This window comes from Zootoca vivipara, chromosome 2 (assembly GCF_963506605.1).
Source record: "Zootoca vivipara chromosome 2, rZooViv1.1, whole genome shotgun sequence".
NCBI classification, from domain to species: domain Eukaryota; kingdom Metazoa; phylum Chordata; class Lepidosauria; order Squamata; family Lacertidae; genus Zootoca; species Zootoca vivipara.
In genome coordinates this window covers 111785521-111803296 of record NC_083277.1, presented here as the reverse complement: position 1 = coordinate 111803296, position 17776 = coordinate 111785521, and the positions used below count along the sequence as shown (strand labels likewise).

At 43.1% G+C, this 17776-nt stretch overlaps 1 protein-coding gene across 4 annotated transcripts in view; it reads right to left on the bottom strand.

Moving 5' to 3' along the window:
- Positions 1 to 3798: 3798 nt before the first annotated feature.
- The window catches only part of RNF41 (ring finger protein 41), a 30086-nt gene continuing 16108 nt past the window's right edge, over positions 3799 to 17776 (bottom strand). Inside the window, exons 3-8 of one of the 4 annotated variants that reach the window (XM_035103776.2) lie at positions 16689 to 16784; positions 13696 to 13808; positions 9790 to 10061; positions 8695 to 8830; positions 6400 to 6503; positions 3799 to 5204 (exon numbers count right to left, since the gene is read on the bottom strand). In XM_035103776.2, coding sequence (XP_034959667.1) covers positions 4853 to 5204; positions 6400 to 6503; positions 8695 to 8830; positions 9790 to 10061; positions 13696 to 13785 — 954 coding nt within the window. In that variant the 5' untranslated portion in view covers positions 13786 to 13808; positions 16689 to 16784 and the 3' untranslated portion in view covers positions 3799 to 4852. The remainder of the gene's footprint in view (positions 5205 to 6399; positions 6504 to 8694; positions 8831 to 9789; positions 10062 to 13695; positions 13809 to 16688; positions 16785 to 17776) is intronic. The other 3 variants (XM_035103778.2, XM_035103777.2, XM_035103779.2) reach the window with 3 other exon arrangements.

The following is a 17776-nucleotide window of genomic DNA, read 5'->3' as shown; positions in this document are numbered from 1 at the left end:
TCCACCCCCATCGTTCTGCCCGGACACTGAGGTCCAGCTCCGAGGGCCTTCTGGCGGTTCCCTCATTACGAGAAGCCAAGTTACAGGGAACCAGGCAGAGGGCCTTCTCGGTAGTGGCACCCACCCTGTGGAATGCCCTCCCACTAGAGGTCAAAGAGAACAATTACCAGACCTTTAGAAGGCATCTCAAGGCAGCCCTGTTTAGGGAAGCTTTTAATGTTTGATGGATTTCTGTATTTTAGAATTTCTGTTTTTTTTTGGAAGCCGCCCAGAGTGGCTGGGGGAACCCGGCCAGATGGGCGGGGTATAAATAATAAATTATTATTATTATTATTATTATGGGAAAGTAGAGCCATCTGAATCCCCTGTTAGGAGCTAGAGCAGGGATCTTCTAAGGGATCTATTATTTCACGCACCCAGGGAGAGACAGACCTGGTTTCTCAGCGGAGAAAGAATGAAAATTACCTTTTCCATTGAAATGGCAGAAAACAATTTCAGGCTGTACCAAATATAAAGGGAGATATATATATACATAAGGGAAGAAAGAAAACCTGTTTCACAAACATTGTTTCTAATGATCAATGTAGCCACTGACACTTTCTTCTTTTTACGCTTGACCCCAGCTAGTGCTTGTCAGCAGTTCAATTGACAGAACCCAAAGGCAGCTGCGGCAGAAAAACAGATCAAACCCTTATAGCAGAAAGCAATGGTTTTGTTTAGCTAGAATGCATTTGGCATTAACGTGCTAAAGTAATGCAAACTGGGCAACATGTCAACAGGCATGGCAGCTAATAACTAAAACTGTGTCGAGGAATTTGGCTTGAATCTGGCAGGAGCTGTTGTTCCCTTTCCATAGAGGTCAGTTCTGGCAAACCTACTGGGGAAGAAAGTCTCTTCCAGGGCCTAAGGGCCTCCCAGTTTTTAAAGCCTCTGCAGATGGCTTCGTTTCACCATTCTCCAACTACCTGCCTAACACATTCCGAGCACCTGCTACAAACCCCATAGTTGCTCATATCAAAACGATATCATTCGTCCAATTCTCTCCACTTCTTCCAAGAGTTTCCAGGCACACCTGTGTGAACACGATATATCCCCATGGTCAAAACTCAGCAAGGGTTAAAAATCCTTCCCAACAACTTACACCCGGTTGGGGGGGGGGGTTTCAACTTTCATGGCAACCCCTTCCTTCTGCTTCCACAGGGTTCAAAATGGAAGCTGTTGTCTTGTCAACATCAGGGGTGACCATTGCTTCTTGCCCGAATTTTCTTCTTATAATTGCTTAGCTTACAGAGTAAATTTATACTAGCTATTTTTGCTCTCTCCCCATATAATTCCTCTGGGCTGTGGCTCAATGGCCGAACATGGTTTGTGCAAAAGGACCCAGGTTCAATCCCTGGCATCTCCAGGTATGGTTGGCAAACACTGCTGATACCCTGCAATGCAGGGGGTTGGACTAGATGACCCTTGGGATCCCTTCCAACTCTACAATTCTATGATCCTGGAGAGCTGCTTTCAGTCCGTGGTGACTACACTGGGTAAGATAGCCCAGTACTATCTTACTCAGTTTAAGGCAGCTTCATATGTTCATTTGCTTTAAATAAGGATTTCCTTGCTTTTGACAACAGTTACCTGGGGTTGATTGTCGATTACAATCCAAATAACATTTCTCCCCACAAACCAAGTTGGGCAAAAAAGTATGCATGGGTTAAAACTGGATTTGCCGTGATAAAGGGATACCTCCTGGGCTGCCCACCTCTCACCTCTGTTTATAATACCTCTGAATCCCTTACAGCAGGCATCCCCAAACTTTGGCCCTCCAGATGTTTTGGACTACAATTCCCATCATCCCTGACCACTGGTTCTGTTAGCTAGGGATCATGGGAGTTGTATGCCAAAACATCTGGAGGGCCGCAGTTTGGGGATGCCTGCCTTACAGTGCCTTGTGGGTTAAGGAAGGAAGTGGTGATAAACAAGAGCCGGCTGGCTGTGACATGGCAGCAGTCATGCATTTTTCTACACCCACGTCGTACCTGAGTATGTTACTAAGGAACCAAACAGCTTTCCGAGAGGTTAATGCAAAGAAGGAACCAAGCAGCTTTGCAAAGTTTTCATGCAGGATGCAACACACTTGAGTCTGAAGGAAGCTTGTAAAGGAGTCAGGAAAAAGGCAATTTATTAGTGCAGTCAACACAATTGAACAGCAAAACACATAATGCGATCAGCAACTTGTGTACTGCCAGGAGACAGAACAAACTCTATGGTACGTTTCAGAGCACAAGAGTGACAGCAGGACACCAAGGGGAGGTAAACAAGATGTGTTAGGAGAAAAGAGTGAAGTCGGTTTAGCTCAAGATACAGTTATTAGGTTGGATTTAGCAGCTTTTTCAATTCCTGAGCAACAGGGACAGTTAGAAATTACTTCCAACCAGCATATTCCCCTTTCTAAACATGCCATTATCACTGACATGTATACGAGCACAACCCATTCCATCCCTAAAACTGATCTGACTTTTGAAGCACATTCCAGGTGTTTTTAAATCATCACTTACAAAATTGAAGTACGAATAAATGAACTGTAAAGTTACTTTTAAGTAGCAGCTCATACACAGTTAACAGTTGTAAAAGCTGAAACACCATAGGAAATGGTAACAGGCTCAGTTTCCGAAGCAAAGTTCTACTTGGGGGCAGAGCATAAGCAGTGTGCCAACAAAGGAGAAAAAATGGAAGGAGGAGAAAAATGGAGGACACGGCAGCGCTGGAGAGCAACTCATGAACAGGTCTGTGAAAAAGCAAAGGCCACAAACAGAATGACTGCTGCAGACTTAAGTATCTCCAAAGCACAAGCATTTCCCACAGAATGAAACCGGAAACAGCATTTGCTTGGTGAATATTCAAGATCATAAACAAAAGCTAAGCTGCATTATTCATGCACTTTATTCATAGGAATGATGGAAGTTCCACAAGAGGGATGGAGATTATTTTTGAAGGGGTTTAAGAATCGTGTCTTCCTAGACATACTCTTCTATCCTCTCTCCCTCCACCCCAACACACTTTCAAGAAAAAGAGCAATGGTTGTAGGCTATCAATTGCTGTGAGAACCACATTCCCAATATACGCTTATTCTCCACCATAGGATCACCATGAAGAACCAGGCCACTTACAGGACTGGGGAAACACTTCTTAAGAATATATATTCCATTGCATCCATTTGCAGTGCGGCAGGAGAGGAAACATTCCTCAAGCAGCCATTATTCCTGTTGATAGTATCTAGGAGTTTTTTCTCTGTCCCAAACATTTGCAGATGAGAACTGCTTGCAAAGTGGTCCAAACTCGTATGGTGAAGGCAGCAGCTATGGTCACCTACTGTTGCAAATCCCTTGTGTGAAACAGTAACAGCAACCATTTCAGGCAGCAATAGCACAAGAAAGGGAATTAAACCTTGGTTCAAAGTTTCTGCTCAGCTGAGGATATTCAGGGAGTCTTAACAAAATGAAAGCAATTCAGAAGGGATGGTACTGTCAGTGTTTTGATACATAGCAAGGTCCAACTGCTCTTTTATTGATGCTTTTATTCCTTGCCCCACCAACTCCAGCACAAATGCTTAAAAGCAAGGAAGAAATATTCAAAGCAACACACACAAAAAGAAAGTGGCTGTAAAAAACGGTTGCAAATAAATTAAATTTAACAGGTAAACTAAACTTGGACCTGAAGACATTCCTGACCACTGTATTCAAAAAATAAAATAAGGGAAACATATAAAGGCAAAAGTAGTACAAAAAAATACTGGACACAATCATCAAGATGTCAAAAAACAAAACAAAACACAGATTTATCAAAACAGCCAACATACAATGACAAGACAGTTTCATCCAGGTTAATTTCATTTTTTTTCCATTTTCTTTGCAAGGTCACGAAGTTGATACAACCTTAAATGGCACACACAATTCAGAGGAGCCTGGTTCTGTTCAAACTGAGCAGAGCATCTGCTTGAAGGCTTGCATCCTATGAGAAAGGATCGAAGTCAGCATAGAACCTGACCTCTCCAGCGGCACTTTGAGAGTACGAGGAGGAAGATGACATCTGGGTTCTGCGAGGAGATGTGCATTTAATTCTGCACCAGCAGCAGCAGCAACAGCACATTGCTAAAAATGCTAATTCAGTTGAAAACCAGGCCCTATCTGAAAAGGAAGGGTTGTCTCCTGTGCAACGTAAGGCCACGCATCTCAAGGAAGTTGCAGAAATTATCCTGTCGGGTTTTTTGGCTCCATAACACTTTGTACGCCAAAAACATCACTACTGGTATGTATATTTTATTTGGCATTACTTGCACCCCCAAGTTTGGCATCTGCCTTCTCATGTACTCTTCCTCGTCCATTCACCCCACCCCAAAAAAGGCTGCAAAGTTGTGCCTTAAAGGTACCGTGTGAAAGTCAGATGCTATGGGCCAAGATGGAAACGGCCTGTGCCCTGCACAGAGATGCTTTAAAGAGAAACCAAGTCATCTGGGCCAATGCACTCATGTCAGGTGATTGAAGACTTCTCTAAAGACATTTACGGCAGAAGCCCACTTACCGGAGCACAGAGGAGTTTCTTGTGCTTTTATGAAGACATTTGGAAACCTGCGCCAACATCAAACCGGAGTGGGATTATCACAAGGGGGTGGGGTGGGGGAAATGCAGCACGGCATCTTGCATAAGTTGCTGGGCACCTGCCCAGTATAATTAGGAAGCAGTGTGTTAATCAACAGAGAGAAATAATGCCCTGACACGGCACAGCGGGGCAAGATCAGTCAGCTTGGACATGGTATATTTTTTTCTCTCAAGCACATTCGTTCATCATCTCTGCTAAGTCTTTAGATTTCCTCCACTCCGTGTGCAAATATCATAACCAGGCCTGGCTCTAGCACCATCTCCTCACCCATGTGCTGATTCTCACAGGCCATCACCACCACAGCCTGCTTGCCCGGAATGCGTTTGGCCACATAGTTTTCATAATAGCGCCGGTTCATCTGGCGGGTTTCTAGCGTGGCCAGGCCCTGTGGCCAGTTCCGTTCGTGGGCGTTTTCAATCAACTCATTGATGATGGATGTGGGGCAGCCACTCTCCACCAATGAACGCTTGATGACGGCCTGAAGTACGGCGTCTGGTGTAGAAATCATACCGCCCCATCGTGTCACTCGGGCTGGCTGCAAGGAGTTCACCCACCTAGAAGCAATTGAAAAAAACAAGTCAAGGTAAGAGAACTATCAGGGGAAATACAGAGTGTTACCTACAAGCCTGAAGGTGAGGAATCCTAAATTGTATTGCTGATCTAACCTCTGGCCTTGGGCCAAACTACAATAGTAGTCTTGACTCAGAAGCTGCCAGCTTATTTTGAGCACTTCTGCAGATATTAACTGGAGTTGTAACTCACTTTAAAGCCTGTGTGTGTGTGTGTGTGTGTGTGTGTGTGTGTGTGTGTGTGTGTAAAGGGTGATAAATAAATGCAAAGAATGCATGAAATGCTGCTTCCAACTTCAAGGAAAAGACAATGGAATGGGAAGAGACTTCCTCAGTGGTTTTCCAACTTTCCATCTTTAGAGAACACTTCCTCATTGATTTGTCCTCCAAAAAACCCCTTGCACATTATACATAATTCTGGGGCATGTTCTAGGAGGCTCATTCAGTTTACTTGGAACCTTGGCCAGACCTGATGGGTCTCCAGTTGCCTCAGGTAAACCATGTGATCCTCAAAACACACCCAGCTACTCCTGACCCCCCCCCCTCATTTCTCTATGGTTGTGTATCACACAGGAAGATCAGTAATGGGCAAATGGTATTATAGGCAGCACTTCTTCTGTTCTTGAACTTTTAGGAAGCTTCCAAGGGGCCCTAGGGTTTTCCAAAGGCCACGAGAACTACAGGTTATTAGTTTAGTCTCAAGGCTTCTACCTACTGCTCCTGTATGTGCATCGGCCAGGAAGCATGGATTCAAGCTCCTGTAACACTCCAGTAATCCAATGTTTAGAAACACCTTGGGTGATATGCAATACTGCATGAGTGGAACTCCACTCATACAATGGGACCACCCCTTCCTCTCTGCCCCTGCAGCCAACCCCCACAAACACCTGTAAGTTGGCATAATAGGAAGCATCTCTTCGCCTACTCTGTATATTACTGTATCTCTAGAAATGTGCAAATTTGCAATGCAAACACACACACACACACACACACGCACACGCACACACACACACACACACACACAGAGAGAGAGAGAGAGAGAGAGAGAGAGAGAGAGAGAGAGAGAGAGAGAGAGAGAGAGAATATTACAATATCAACTCTTAGCTATGCTGGCCTTCCCCGTGTCAAAAAAATACCCTCACCACGCCACCCTCTTTTAAAACTCAGTTCCAGCACTTACTCTAGGATTTCATTATATTCAATAGTCTCCTCCAAATTCTGCAGGTTGGGATTGACACTACGTATCGCTCGCATATATGCTTTCAACAACTGAATGTCACGTTTCTGAAAGAAACAGAGTAAACGAGCAGATGAAAGCTGCAGTTTTTCAAATAAGATTTTGAGAAAGACCTGGTTAAAAAAAAATGTCCCCGGCGTTTAAGCAGCCACTAGATCTCTCCATTACGAGACGGTAATAGGATGCTAGGTATGGACCTAGTAAAGAGTCAGGGAACATAAAACGCATAGCGTGGTTGAAGCTAACTGAATGTGGACCTATCTCCCATTTCTCCAGGATAGGGAGAACATGGGAAGCCTACATTAGGATGACCTGAACTTTCTAAAGGAAAAGTGGGAAATAATAAATATGCCCTGTAGGCATTCCATGATTCCTTAAAATAAAACCTTTGTTTCTGGCAGGGCTCTCATGCCTTCAAAAGCTTCATGACAGGAGTAAGAACACAACCAATGGCCATCAAGGATCAGACCAAAGGTCCATCTAGTGCAGCATCTAGCTTCTCAGAAGTCAGCCAGATATTTTTGGGAAGCCCACACAGCAGGACTTGGAGGTAAAACTCCTCCCCTGTAGCTTGCTACACGCAACTTGCATTCAGAGGCAAACTTTACCCATTGAGCCAACAGTTTCTGGAGGCATCATAAGCCTGCCACAACTAGGTGGCAAACCCAGCACTGCATGGAGTTTGTTCCTACCTTCTCCTTGACCCCTCCTTTCTTCAGCTGTGTCACTTCAAGCTCCCAAATTTTCTTCCTGCCAACTCATCAGTCCTGCTTCCTTTAGCCTCTCTAGCTCTGAGGCAGCATCGTTTCCCTTTTCTCCTCCAATTTCCCACCTTGCCAATATACAGCTAGTTGGCAGCCCAGTCTCGGGTCTCCCTGGCCCAAATAGGCTTATCTTCTGGGACCACTTCTCATCTTGCCACAGTGGTCTTGCCCCTCGAGTCACTGAGATTTGAGTTTCCAGATAAACTGATGCTTCAGAGGAGGCTGCATGTTAGCATTCTATATGTCTGCATTTTATTAGCACACAAAGAGTGTTACTGAAGGAATACTTTAAGAGGGAGTAGGCATGCCATGCCCCCTCCCTCTCAAGTGTCAAATTTATTGCTCATTCACACCCCTTTTTTATCTGTGGGGTTGGCAACTGAGGAGGCCAGAAAGTACCATTCAATGAGACAAATTTGACTCGGGAGTTGCCACTTGGCTCACTGCTATTCTAAAAGGGGTCTCAATAGCTCAGTCAATAGGATCCAGAGGTTCCACTACTAGAACAAAAAATGCATTCACATAGTACAGTGGTACCCTGGTTCTCAAACACCTTGGTACTCAAACAACTTGGAACCCAAACACTGCAAACGTGGAAGTAAGTGTTCCAGTTTGTTAACTTTTTTCAGAAGCTGAACGTGCTCCGTTTTGAGTGTTACACTGAGGTCTGTCTGTTTTTACTATTTATTTTGCGTTTTGGTGACTTTTTTGTTTTGTTTTTGTGACTGTGTGGAACCCAGTTCACCTACTGATTGTGTGACTGCGGTACACTGTTTATTGCTTTCATTTTATGGATCAATGGTCTCATTAGATAGTAAAATTCATGTTAAATTGCTGTTTTAGGGCTTGTTTTTAAAAGTCTGGAACAGATTAATCCATTTTGCATTACTTTCTATGGGAAAGCGTGCCTTGGTTTTGGAACGCTTTGGTTTTGGAACAGACTTCTGGAATGGATTAAGTTTGAGAACCAAGGTACCACTGTACACTATATAAATACTATTCAATGATAATGTCCTGCAGTACTAGACTGCATTACTGCTCAAAGCTACACAAGGAACTTTCAGTACATGAAAGGTTTTAGCCTCTATATTTTAAGAAGAACCAACTGTCACATAGTGAATGCCCCTTTTGGATATTTTACAGTCACTCAGAACTTGAGAAGAATCCAGAGTCTAAAAAATATTTGAAATCCATCTGGGCAAGAGTCTTTTGAAATCTTCCCTTCCTCCTTAAGATCAGAACTCAGCTATAACACACAATACTTCAACTCAATATCCCCTATCTTCTAACACACACACCCCAATGATTTTTCATCCTCTGACAAATTCTGAACTAACAAGAGAGGTAATTTAGTCCTTTAGCCATTTCTCATGGCAACACAAACTCTTATCAGTTATTTGAGCTTGCCTGGGGAAAGAGGAATTGTTTATCTACTTAAAGGAGCCACAAAGACTGCTGCAAAAGAAGCTGTTACCTGCTCTGCTAGCTGGTGCTTATGTTCTGCTGAAGTCTTTTCCAACTCAGCTATCCTTGTCTGTTGCTGCTGCACCACTGACCGCAAGTGTTTGATGCAGTTATGATTCGGTAACTCATCTTTGGGCATTTCCAAGCTGCATGGAGAAGGAACAGCAAGAATTGAGAAAGGTGATTAAGCCAGATGTTCCCAGACTACGGCCCGTGGGCCGCATACGGCCCGAAGGCCTCTTTTATCTGGCCCACGACAACCCCCGCCGCCATCCGCTCTTAGCGGCGCGGCTGCCCACTTCCAGGTCGGATGTGCGCCGGAAATAGTTTGCCCGCATGCACAAGCGTCATTTCCGGTGCACTTCCGGGTTGGAGGAGGCCTGTGCACAAGCTATTTCCGGCGCTCCTCCGACCCGGAACTGTGCTGGAAATAGCGTGTGTGCACGCGTATGGGCGTGCGCTCGCCTAGCCGCCGCGCAATCGGCACAGCAGGCACCAGCCCGAAGCCGGGTAAGTTTGGGGACCCCTGGATTAAGCAATGGGTGTCTACTAACAGAAACTCATGGTTAGGTGACCTGCAAACAATGCGGAAGCAATAACCTATACTTTGAAAAGCAAACTGGGACTGAAGTCAGTAGTCTCAAGTTACCAACTGTCAGTATTGCGCAACTCAACTGTGCCTCACGCATCATAAAAGCTGTCTCATATTAAGCTTGACCAGGTGGACCACACAACCAATGTCTCTCTCCTGCTGATTTTTCCAGTTCATACTGGCATGGGAGTGAAGCCCTAATGGCTATGTAAAACCCTTATACCAGGGGTGCCCAAACTTTTTCCAAGGAGGGCCAGATTTGATGAAGTGAACATGCATGAGCGCCGACCAAAGTTGTTGCTTTTTTATGATTTTACCCCAAAGTTCTTGAGCTTTTTTTAGGATTGAAGTTGTTGAGCTTTTGCCCCAGGAGATAAACTGCCCCAGGGGCCAGATTAAACTGATCGGCGGGCCAGAAAGGCCCCTGAAATAGACTTTGGACATGCCTGCCTTAGACAAAGCACTGAACTTTGACATTACAATGCATTGGGTCAGACCTAGCTGAATACTTACCCACATCCCTGCTCACAAGTCACAGGCCGCTTTGGATTGTGTTCACAGTCGTTGAGGTGAGACATCAGGTTGTCAAGTCGCACTACAGCGGTACAACCAAAAACAGCGTTGTCACATGTGATCTGCAGCTTAGATAGCATATTACGCATGATCCGAGGAACAGGCCGCAAGTGAGCCACGGTCACAACACTTCGGTCCACGGGGCAAGTCTGTTGTTGGGAGAACCACTGGGTGATGCAGGCATTGCAGAAGGCGTGCTCGCAATGAGGAGCCTGTGCAAAGAACAGAGCAAGGTATGCCAATGCAGGTTACATCAGGTTCATCAGGTTGTTGCTGAAGCAGGAACACAGGACAACTGCCATCAACCAAAGGATTTGAAAATCATCTACTGCCTTTGAGGCAGAGATCTCTCTTTCTCTCTCATATCAAGCCTATTGCAAATCATACTTTGCCATTTCAGTGCTGGTGTGGTACAAGCAGAGCTCAATGGAAGGGGGTATACATTCACTACTGTGCAAGGTGTTCAACTCAAGAATGAATTGTTAAAATAAATCTTGATGATTTCAAAAATTAACTTCACAGGGTAAAGTAGCACAGTACCTCTCCCTTTAACCAGCTATTTTCATTGCACTGCCTGTGGGTGTAACATAGACAATCCTCCAAATAAGGCACAGCTGTAGTTATAACTCTTCTTCCGGAGAAGATTTATTCATGCACAAATGTACTTCACCAGCTCAGCTACTCGTCTCACAGCTATGCCTCCCAGGCACTGCCAACTGACAGAAGGCAGAAGTTTAATCTCTCTCTCTCTCTCTCTCTCTATATATATATATATATGTAAAAAGGGCATGTGGGTGTGTTTCCACTTTTCACCAAAACCGCTTTACTGATTGAGGTGAATTTTTGACACAACATCACATGCGAATGTCCAAAGGATATAGGAAAGTTTGCTAAGACAGATGTCACACCACCAGGTAAAAACCCCCAAAACCCCTGTTCCAGAACGCACCACTCAGCCAAAAGTGGGAAAAGAACCAGGTTACAAACCAGCGCCCTCTAGTGGCGGCTACACTGGTACTGTACCTATAAAACCTTCCCTCTCAACAGCACCTTGGCTCCCATTTACATACTAGGCCAAAGCCTTTACAGACTAGGCCGAATGGAGGTACTGACTCGCCTGGGTGGAGGTGGGGGGAAGGAGGGGACGGGATAGGTCACGACACAGTGGGACCAGTCAAAGGGATGAGCCGGGGGTGGGGGAGAAGGGGCGTGATACATCATAGGTCGAGACAGGGTGGGGAAAATCACAGGGTAAGTAATGCACAACACATATTCAATCTAACAGAGAGTCAGGAAAGTTCAGAAGCTCTCAGTTGATTTCCTCTCCCATTCTCCCAAGCTTAATGACTTCCTGTTCAGAGAAAATCAAGATGTACAGCTGAATAGCACATGTTGCTCTCCATTGTATCAACCGTATCACAATGGATTAGATGCAATGTGCATTCTGAGGCAGTTTTTAGAGTGTTGCTTCAAATTTAAATGCAAAACTGTCTCTTGGAAAAGAGAGAAACAATTTGAGTTTATTAACATGCCTAACTACCGTAGCTTGCTAGTGACGTGGGTGGCACTGTGCGTTAAACCACAGAGCCTAGGGCTTACAGATCAGAAGGTCGGTGGTTCAAATCCCCGTGACGGGGTGAGCTCCCATTGTTCAGTCCCAGCTCCTGCCAACCTAGCAGTTCGAAACACCTCAAAGTGCAAGTAGATAAATAGGTACTGCTCTGGCGGAAAGGTAAACGGCATTTCCGTGCGCTGCTCTGGTTCGCCAGAAGCGGCTTAGTCATGCTGGCCACATGACCCGGAAGCTGTATGCCGGCTCCCTCGGCCAGTATAGCGAGATGAGCGCCACAACCCCAGAGTCGTCTGCGACTGGACCTAATGGTCAAGGGTCCCTTTACCCTTCACCTTTAACTGGCTTGTTAAGAATAATGTTTCTAGTGTGATCAGAAATACTGTTTAACACTAAGATATTTTGCACACATACCATAACAAAACACTTGAATATTTTAGGTAGACTGATCTCTCATGGCTACTTTGAATCAGCTATTCGGGGAGGTTGTATCCAACAAAATCATTGCATGCAACAGAACTTCCCTTCCTTCTCCTCCTTCCTCCCACCAGACTACTCCGATATCTGTTCTGGAACCCCCAGAACAGATTTGGGGGGCTTTGCTGTGCTTGTGGAAGTCATTCCATGAAAGCAATTATTTCGTTGAATACAAGCTTCTGTCTCCTCTGACAGGTTGGAACAGCATTTTAACTTGACTGATGCATTTTACAGGGTCACTAATTAGCAAGAGAAAATGCCTTCTCTGTTCAGTGCACAAGATGTGACTGGCGAGATCCATCTCGCCCCCTGATTGCTCATTTTTCATTGCTTTCTGAAGACTTTGTTTTAGCAGGCTCTGGGCAGACTGTGTGATTTCTTTTTGCTTCATCCAGAAATTTGTTTCTAGCTTTCTGATTTTCTGCCATCCCCATGTTTTGCTTTTTTTAAAAAAAAAAGTTTAAGCAATGTTTTTTTAAAAAATGTTACTTGCTTTAAATGTTTGTTTATATTAGGCTCCTTGAGCACTTCATTTTGAAGTGAAAGGAGGGATAAAAATCTGAATAAAGGAAAAGCAAAGGCCCCTTCAGGACTAGGGTCCCATACTTGCATATAGAGCAAGCACCAAAGCCAGCCATGTAACATGCAGGAAGGGGACATTTTTGGTTAATGCTTCTTCATGCAAATGTTACATAAGGAGACCTACTAAGATAAGAATAGTTCCTGCCAGTTCCCTGTGCAAAAATAAACTCATGCTCCAGCAGTTCCAGCCTCTCAAGAAACAGAAGCTTTTGTTCTGAATGTGGAATGACAACTCCCAGTATGCCTAGTTATACAAGTATCTGAAGGTTCATTGTCATCTAGTTACCAGCTACCTGCAAGCCAGAGAGCTGAATTCAAACTAGGTGTTTTTTCCCCTTTTAATGATATTCCAAAGCACATTTGCTGCCACCCAATGCTGCTTTCATATGCAAGCCAAACAAGTCAATCCAAAATTCAGCAGCTAGCTGTTTAGCTTAATTCATCTTTTCAAGAACACCTTGTCAGCAAAGAAATCAATCCTTTACCTATCCAGTTCACTTCAGCTACAGATAGAAGTGATTTGTTTACTACTGATAAGAGAACAGGATGGGCTTACAGCTGATTGACATATTACCATATTACTATAGGGAAAGCAAAATAGATGCATGTGGTCACATGTGACAATCATATGTGGGGTTGGCTTGAACATATGCTAGGTCCTGCTTGTATGTTTCTGAAAGGCACCTGGTTGGTCACCGAGAGAAATAGAGGAGTCTTTGGCGAAAATTCAGCAGGGCTCTCCTTATGTGTATAAATTGTTAACTAGTTAACATTCACAGTCCTAGGTCTATCATTTTGGAAAATCCAGAAGAAATTGCAACAGATAGTAGAGAAATCATGTGCTCCAATAGCCTATATTTTAATACCATGAAGTGCATAGCCTATCATGACGTCTACTGCCTTTTATACGGATACACTACCTACCCAATTAGTATTCAGTGATTAACATGGGCTGTAAAATTTGTGCCTGAACTCCAAAGAAAGCTCACGATGTTTAACAGATTCCAGTGGAATCTGCATAGATATAACATAGCGTGCAACTTTTTTCTTTGGCTCAATAAATCAGGCTAGATTATAGCTTTAAAAAAATTAAAACAAAGAGTTCTACTATCACATGTATTCTCCCTCAGTCATGCAGCTGAACAAAGATCTATACAGCTTTGACCTAGAAAACCTTTAGCTTGTCAATAAACTACAAAATCTTTACGCTGACCTACCTGTACTGGCTCCTCCAAGACCCCGCTGCAGATGGGACATACAAGATCTTCATCAACATCCCCTTGAAAGCGAGCTACATCATACCCCATTTCTCATCACCGATGCCAAAACCCTAGAAAAAGCAGGAGAGGGGAAACGAAGAACAGTTGAGCACAGAAGATTTGGAGTCTTGCCACAAGAGACGCCAGCATATTCAGATTGCTGCTTCTGTGGAGTCAGTTAAAAGTCATTCTTTTGGCTAGGCTGCCAGGCTGCCTGCCTGCCAGCTAACCTGATAAGGCTGCATTCAAAGTCAGGGATTGACAGAAAAGCTTCAAATCCCTGAAGAGCAGGGTGTGGTGCAGCAAAGAGACAACTCAGCTCAGCCCAATCTGTGTGCACAGATTTGGGTGGTTTGACCCACCCGCTAACACCAAATTAGACACTTCCCTCTACAATGCAGAATTACTCATCTCTTCACTTGCATTTTTTAATTCCACACCTTGCTTTTTTTGTTCTTTCTGTGGAACAACTTGCCCATATGAGCGATGGCAAGGTGTGTCTAAGTTTCACACCAAATTATAGAGCAGGTATGGCAGAAGGAGGGGGGAAAGAAGAAAAGTTCCATAGCTAGGACAGATGATGGGGGGCTCAGTGTAATTAATTCACAACCTTCTCTAGGAGCTGTAAATGAGCTTGCAAACCTTGCTGGGGGTGGAGGGTAGGGAGCAAAACTGCACAGGCTACTTCCAGAGAGTTGAGTGTGACTTCCTCTGAGGGCAGGTACCGGTAATTTGGGTGCATCCCTATATCAAGCAAGATTGGATCAATCACTCCTGATGTAGTTAGACACACAGCCTAATTACCTGCCCCGAGGAGACTAACTGAATGATGGCACACCCAAGTCTCCCAAGCGTCTGAATTATTTATTTCTTAAAACACATGGTTCGGGAGTGACTGACAGGTCCTCCAAGAACCGGACCAGAGCATGAACCCTCATGGCTAATTATATAGCGTGCTCCAGCCATGTTCACCTTCCATCTTGCAACCTCCCAATTCTGTGCTCAACACCATCCCACCCTGTCCACCTGCAAATAGAGATTGTCCACCAAGTTTCATACTCCATCAAATTAGGAACACAGAAAGCTGCCAAGTCAGACAATCAGTCTATCCAGTTCAGTATCGGCTACACTGACCTACAATGGTACCTCTACTTACAAATTTAATGCGTTCCGAACATACATTTGTATGTCGAAAAAAATTGTAAGTCGAATCCCATAGGAATGCATTGGGAGAAAAAAATTGTAAGTAGAAGCAACCCTATCTAAAAATTCGTAAGTAGAAAAAATCCTATCTAAACCACATCCAAGATGGCAGACGGAGCTCCATTCGTAAGTAGAAATATTCGTAAGTAGAGGTACCACTGTACTGCTCTTCAGTGTTTCAGAAAGTTTATTTCCAATTTTTACTCAGTGTTGGTGGGATAGAACCTCTGACCTCAGTGCACTGAGCTACAGTCCTCCATCAGTAATCTATAATGCTGAAACAGAGGATTGTCAAGAGAATAAGATGGAAATTGGGGGGATGGGACAGAACAGATCCTGTCATACCATCTCCTGTAAGTCTAGTTACATACCTTCCAATTTTTAAAACAAAAACTCTCCCTCCTACTTTGTTCCCTCACAAGCACTGAGCTGAGCTGTGAGCTATTATTGCAGTCCTACAAACTGCCCTGTCTGATTCATTTAAAAACTCTTGGTTAGGCTAGGCACCTTGATAGAGATAAGTGACAAATTTCTAGAGTCCTCTGTCAATATCTTTATCTTCCCCAAGGGAAGCATATAGCCATTGGCCAAGAAAGAATTAACGGTACAGCTTTCCACAATGCTACTTTCAAGTGACTTGCACGGCTCCTGAAATACTTCAAGAGCAGACTGCTCATTTCTGCTTTCTCAGGGACCAGCTTCTAGGGGGAAAGTTGCTGTACAGATGACATTGCACTCTTCATTATAAGTTGGCAGCTTGTTGGCTATATCTTTAGCTGCTTGAATTATGACATCAAAGGAGTAACAGAGACTTTCTTCATTTGCAAAATGTAGTCCTATTGGCCAATATGACCTTAGTTTTAAAATTCTAAACAAATATGGCATATTTTACTGTCAGGAAGCATTCAAACATGGGAACATAAGTAGCACAAAAAATAATATTCAATCACTGATAAAACCCAATATGATTAATGCACCATTGCAAGTCCGGAGCAAACGAAGAAAATATTATCTCCTCAAATATCCCAACTAGTCTTTTATGTATAACATACAGTATGTTCCGTTTGACAGGAAATATAGATTTATGAATACAGCATATTATTACAAAAGCAAAAGATATTGCGAAGAATGAAAGAATCATTACATTAGAGCCAACTGACAAAATAAATGAACTGAAAAAGGCCCAAATGTACCAGTATTTTAAACTTAAGGAGTCTTATAAGTAGAAAATTATATTGCTAGCCGCCCAATGGCATAAGGACTCGAGCACCAACAGTAAAATAATTATGAAAGTATGGTACAGTTCAGGGATGAATTTAACTAAACTGGTCAGAATGAGAGAAGGGAGTCCAAAGCAAGAGCAACTTGAAAAATTATTGTCTCCTTTTTATGACATATACTGTACAGAGAAGAATTAAAGGATACAATCTTTTAATGCTTTTTCATAGCTATGATAAAATGTAACAAATGTTAAAATAATATACTGTACATGGTTTGCAGTGCTGACAAATATACAGTATTGTTAATAAATAATGAAATGTTCCATATGATTAACAGATGTTTGTGTGTGTGTATGCATATGTATGTGTATGTATGCTTTTGTATAGATTCTTTTAGAAAATTATTACAAAAAACAATATTCAAGCATGGACACAGAACTGCATCAAAATAATGCATTTTACAAATAAGAACACAATTAACCCCCATTTTGCAGTTGGGGAAACCCAAGACAGGGAGAAGTGACTCACCCAAAACCAGAAAGCAGATGACATGAGGAGTCCACATTATCAATTTAGCAGCATGATCACCAGTTTAATTTGCCTCTTGTAGTAAGTTATGCACTGCTGATAATCAGAAATAAAGGGTTCAGTCTGTACATTCAGTGATATTGCTTATACTAGATGCTCGGATTAAAAAGGAACATTTCTAATGAGATGGCTATGGCAACATGGCTTGCTGCTGAGTTCAATATTTAGGCCGCTTCTCACTACTTATCTCTGAATAGCATAGATACACAAAGATGAGCCTTGAAAGGTCACCCTGAGTGGACAAGCGGGGAAGAGGCACACACAAAACGGCAGAAATATACAGCTCATGGCCAAACAATCTATCCTGGCTGGAACAATTTGTCTGGAAAGCCGATGGCAGCTGCCCAAATTATAGGGTGTTTGTAAGTTTTTAAAGGAGCATCCAAATGAATCATGTCTGAAAGTCATAGCGCACCTAGGGATTTTTCACTATACCCAAGTTTGAATCACAAATGAGACCTGCTCAATAGTTTGGCTGAATTTTATAACCCCTAAATACCTTTAAAGATTTCCACACAACCTAAAATCTTGATGATTCGAATGGCAACAGAAGATGCAATGAAAAATATTATTGCTTGGGAACTAAACATGATAACCCCAAACCCACATTCTAGTTCAAATTATGTTTACCAAGACTGTTCAATCCAATCATTAAAAAGTATCTTAACACAAATAGTATTTTATCTAGACGTCAAACAGAAGTCGAAGATTTTTATCACTGTAATAGCCACTAATACATTGCTTAGAGATCTCTATCCAAGAAAAATAACCTAGTAAATAAATTACCACCACCATTTGAACCTATTTTCAGTGTTATGACATTCCGAAAGTATATCAAGAAATAAATCTGATCACTTCTCTGAGAGGAGAAAAACAATTTAGTCCTACAGAGGGAATCTAACCTTTGCCTAAGTTCTCATACACTTTGAAACTGAGAACCAAGTACCCTGTTTCTCCGAAAATAAGAAATAAAATACGCCATAATATAAGCCGTAGCAGGATTTGTAAGCATTCAAGGAATATAAGCC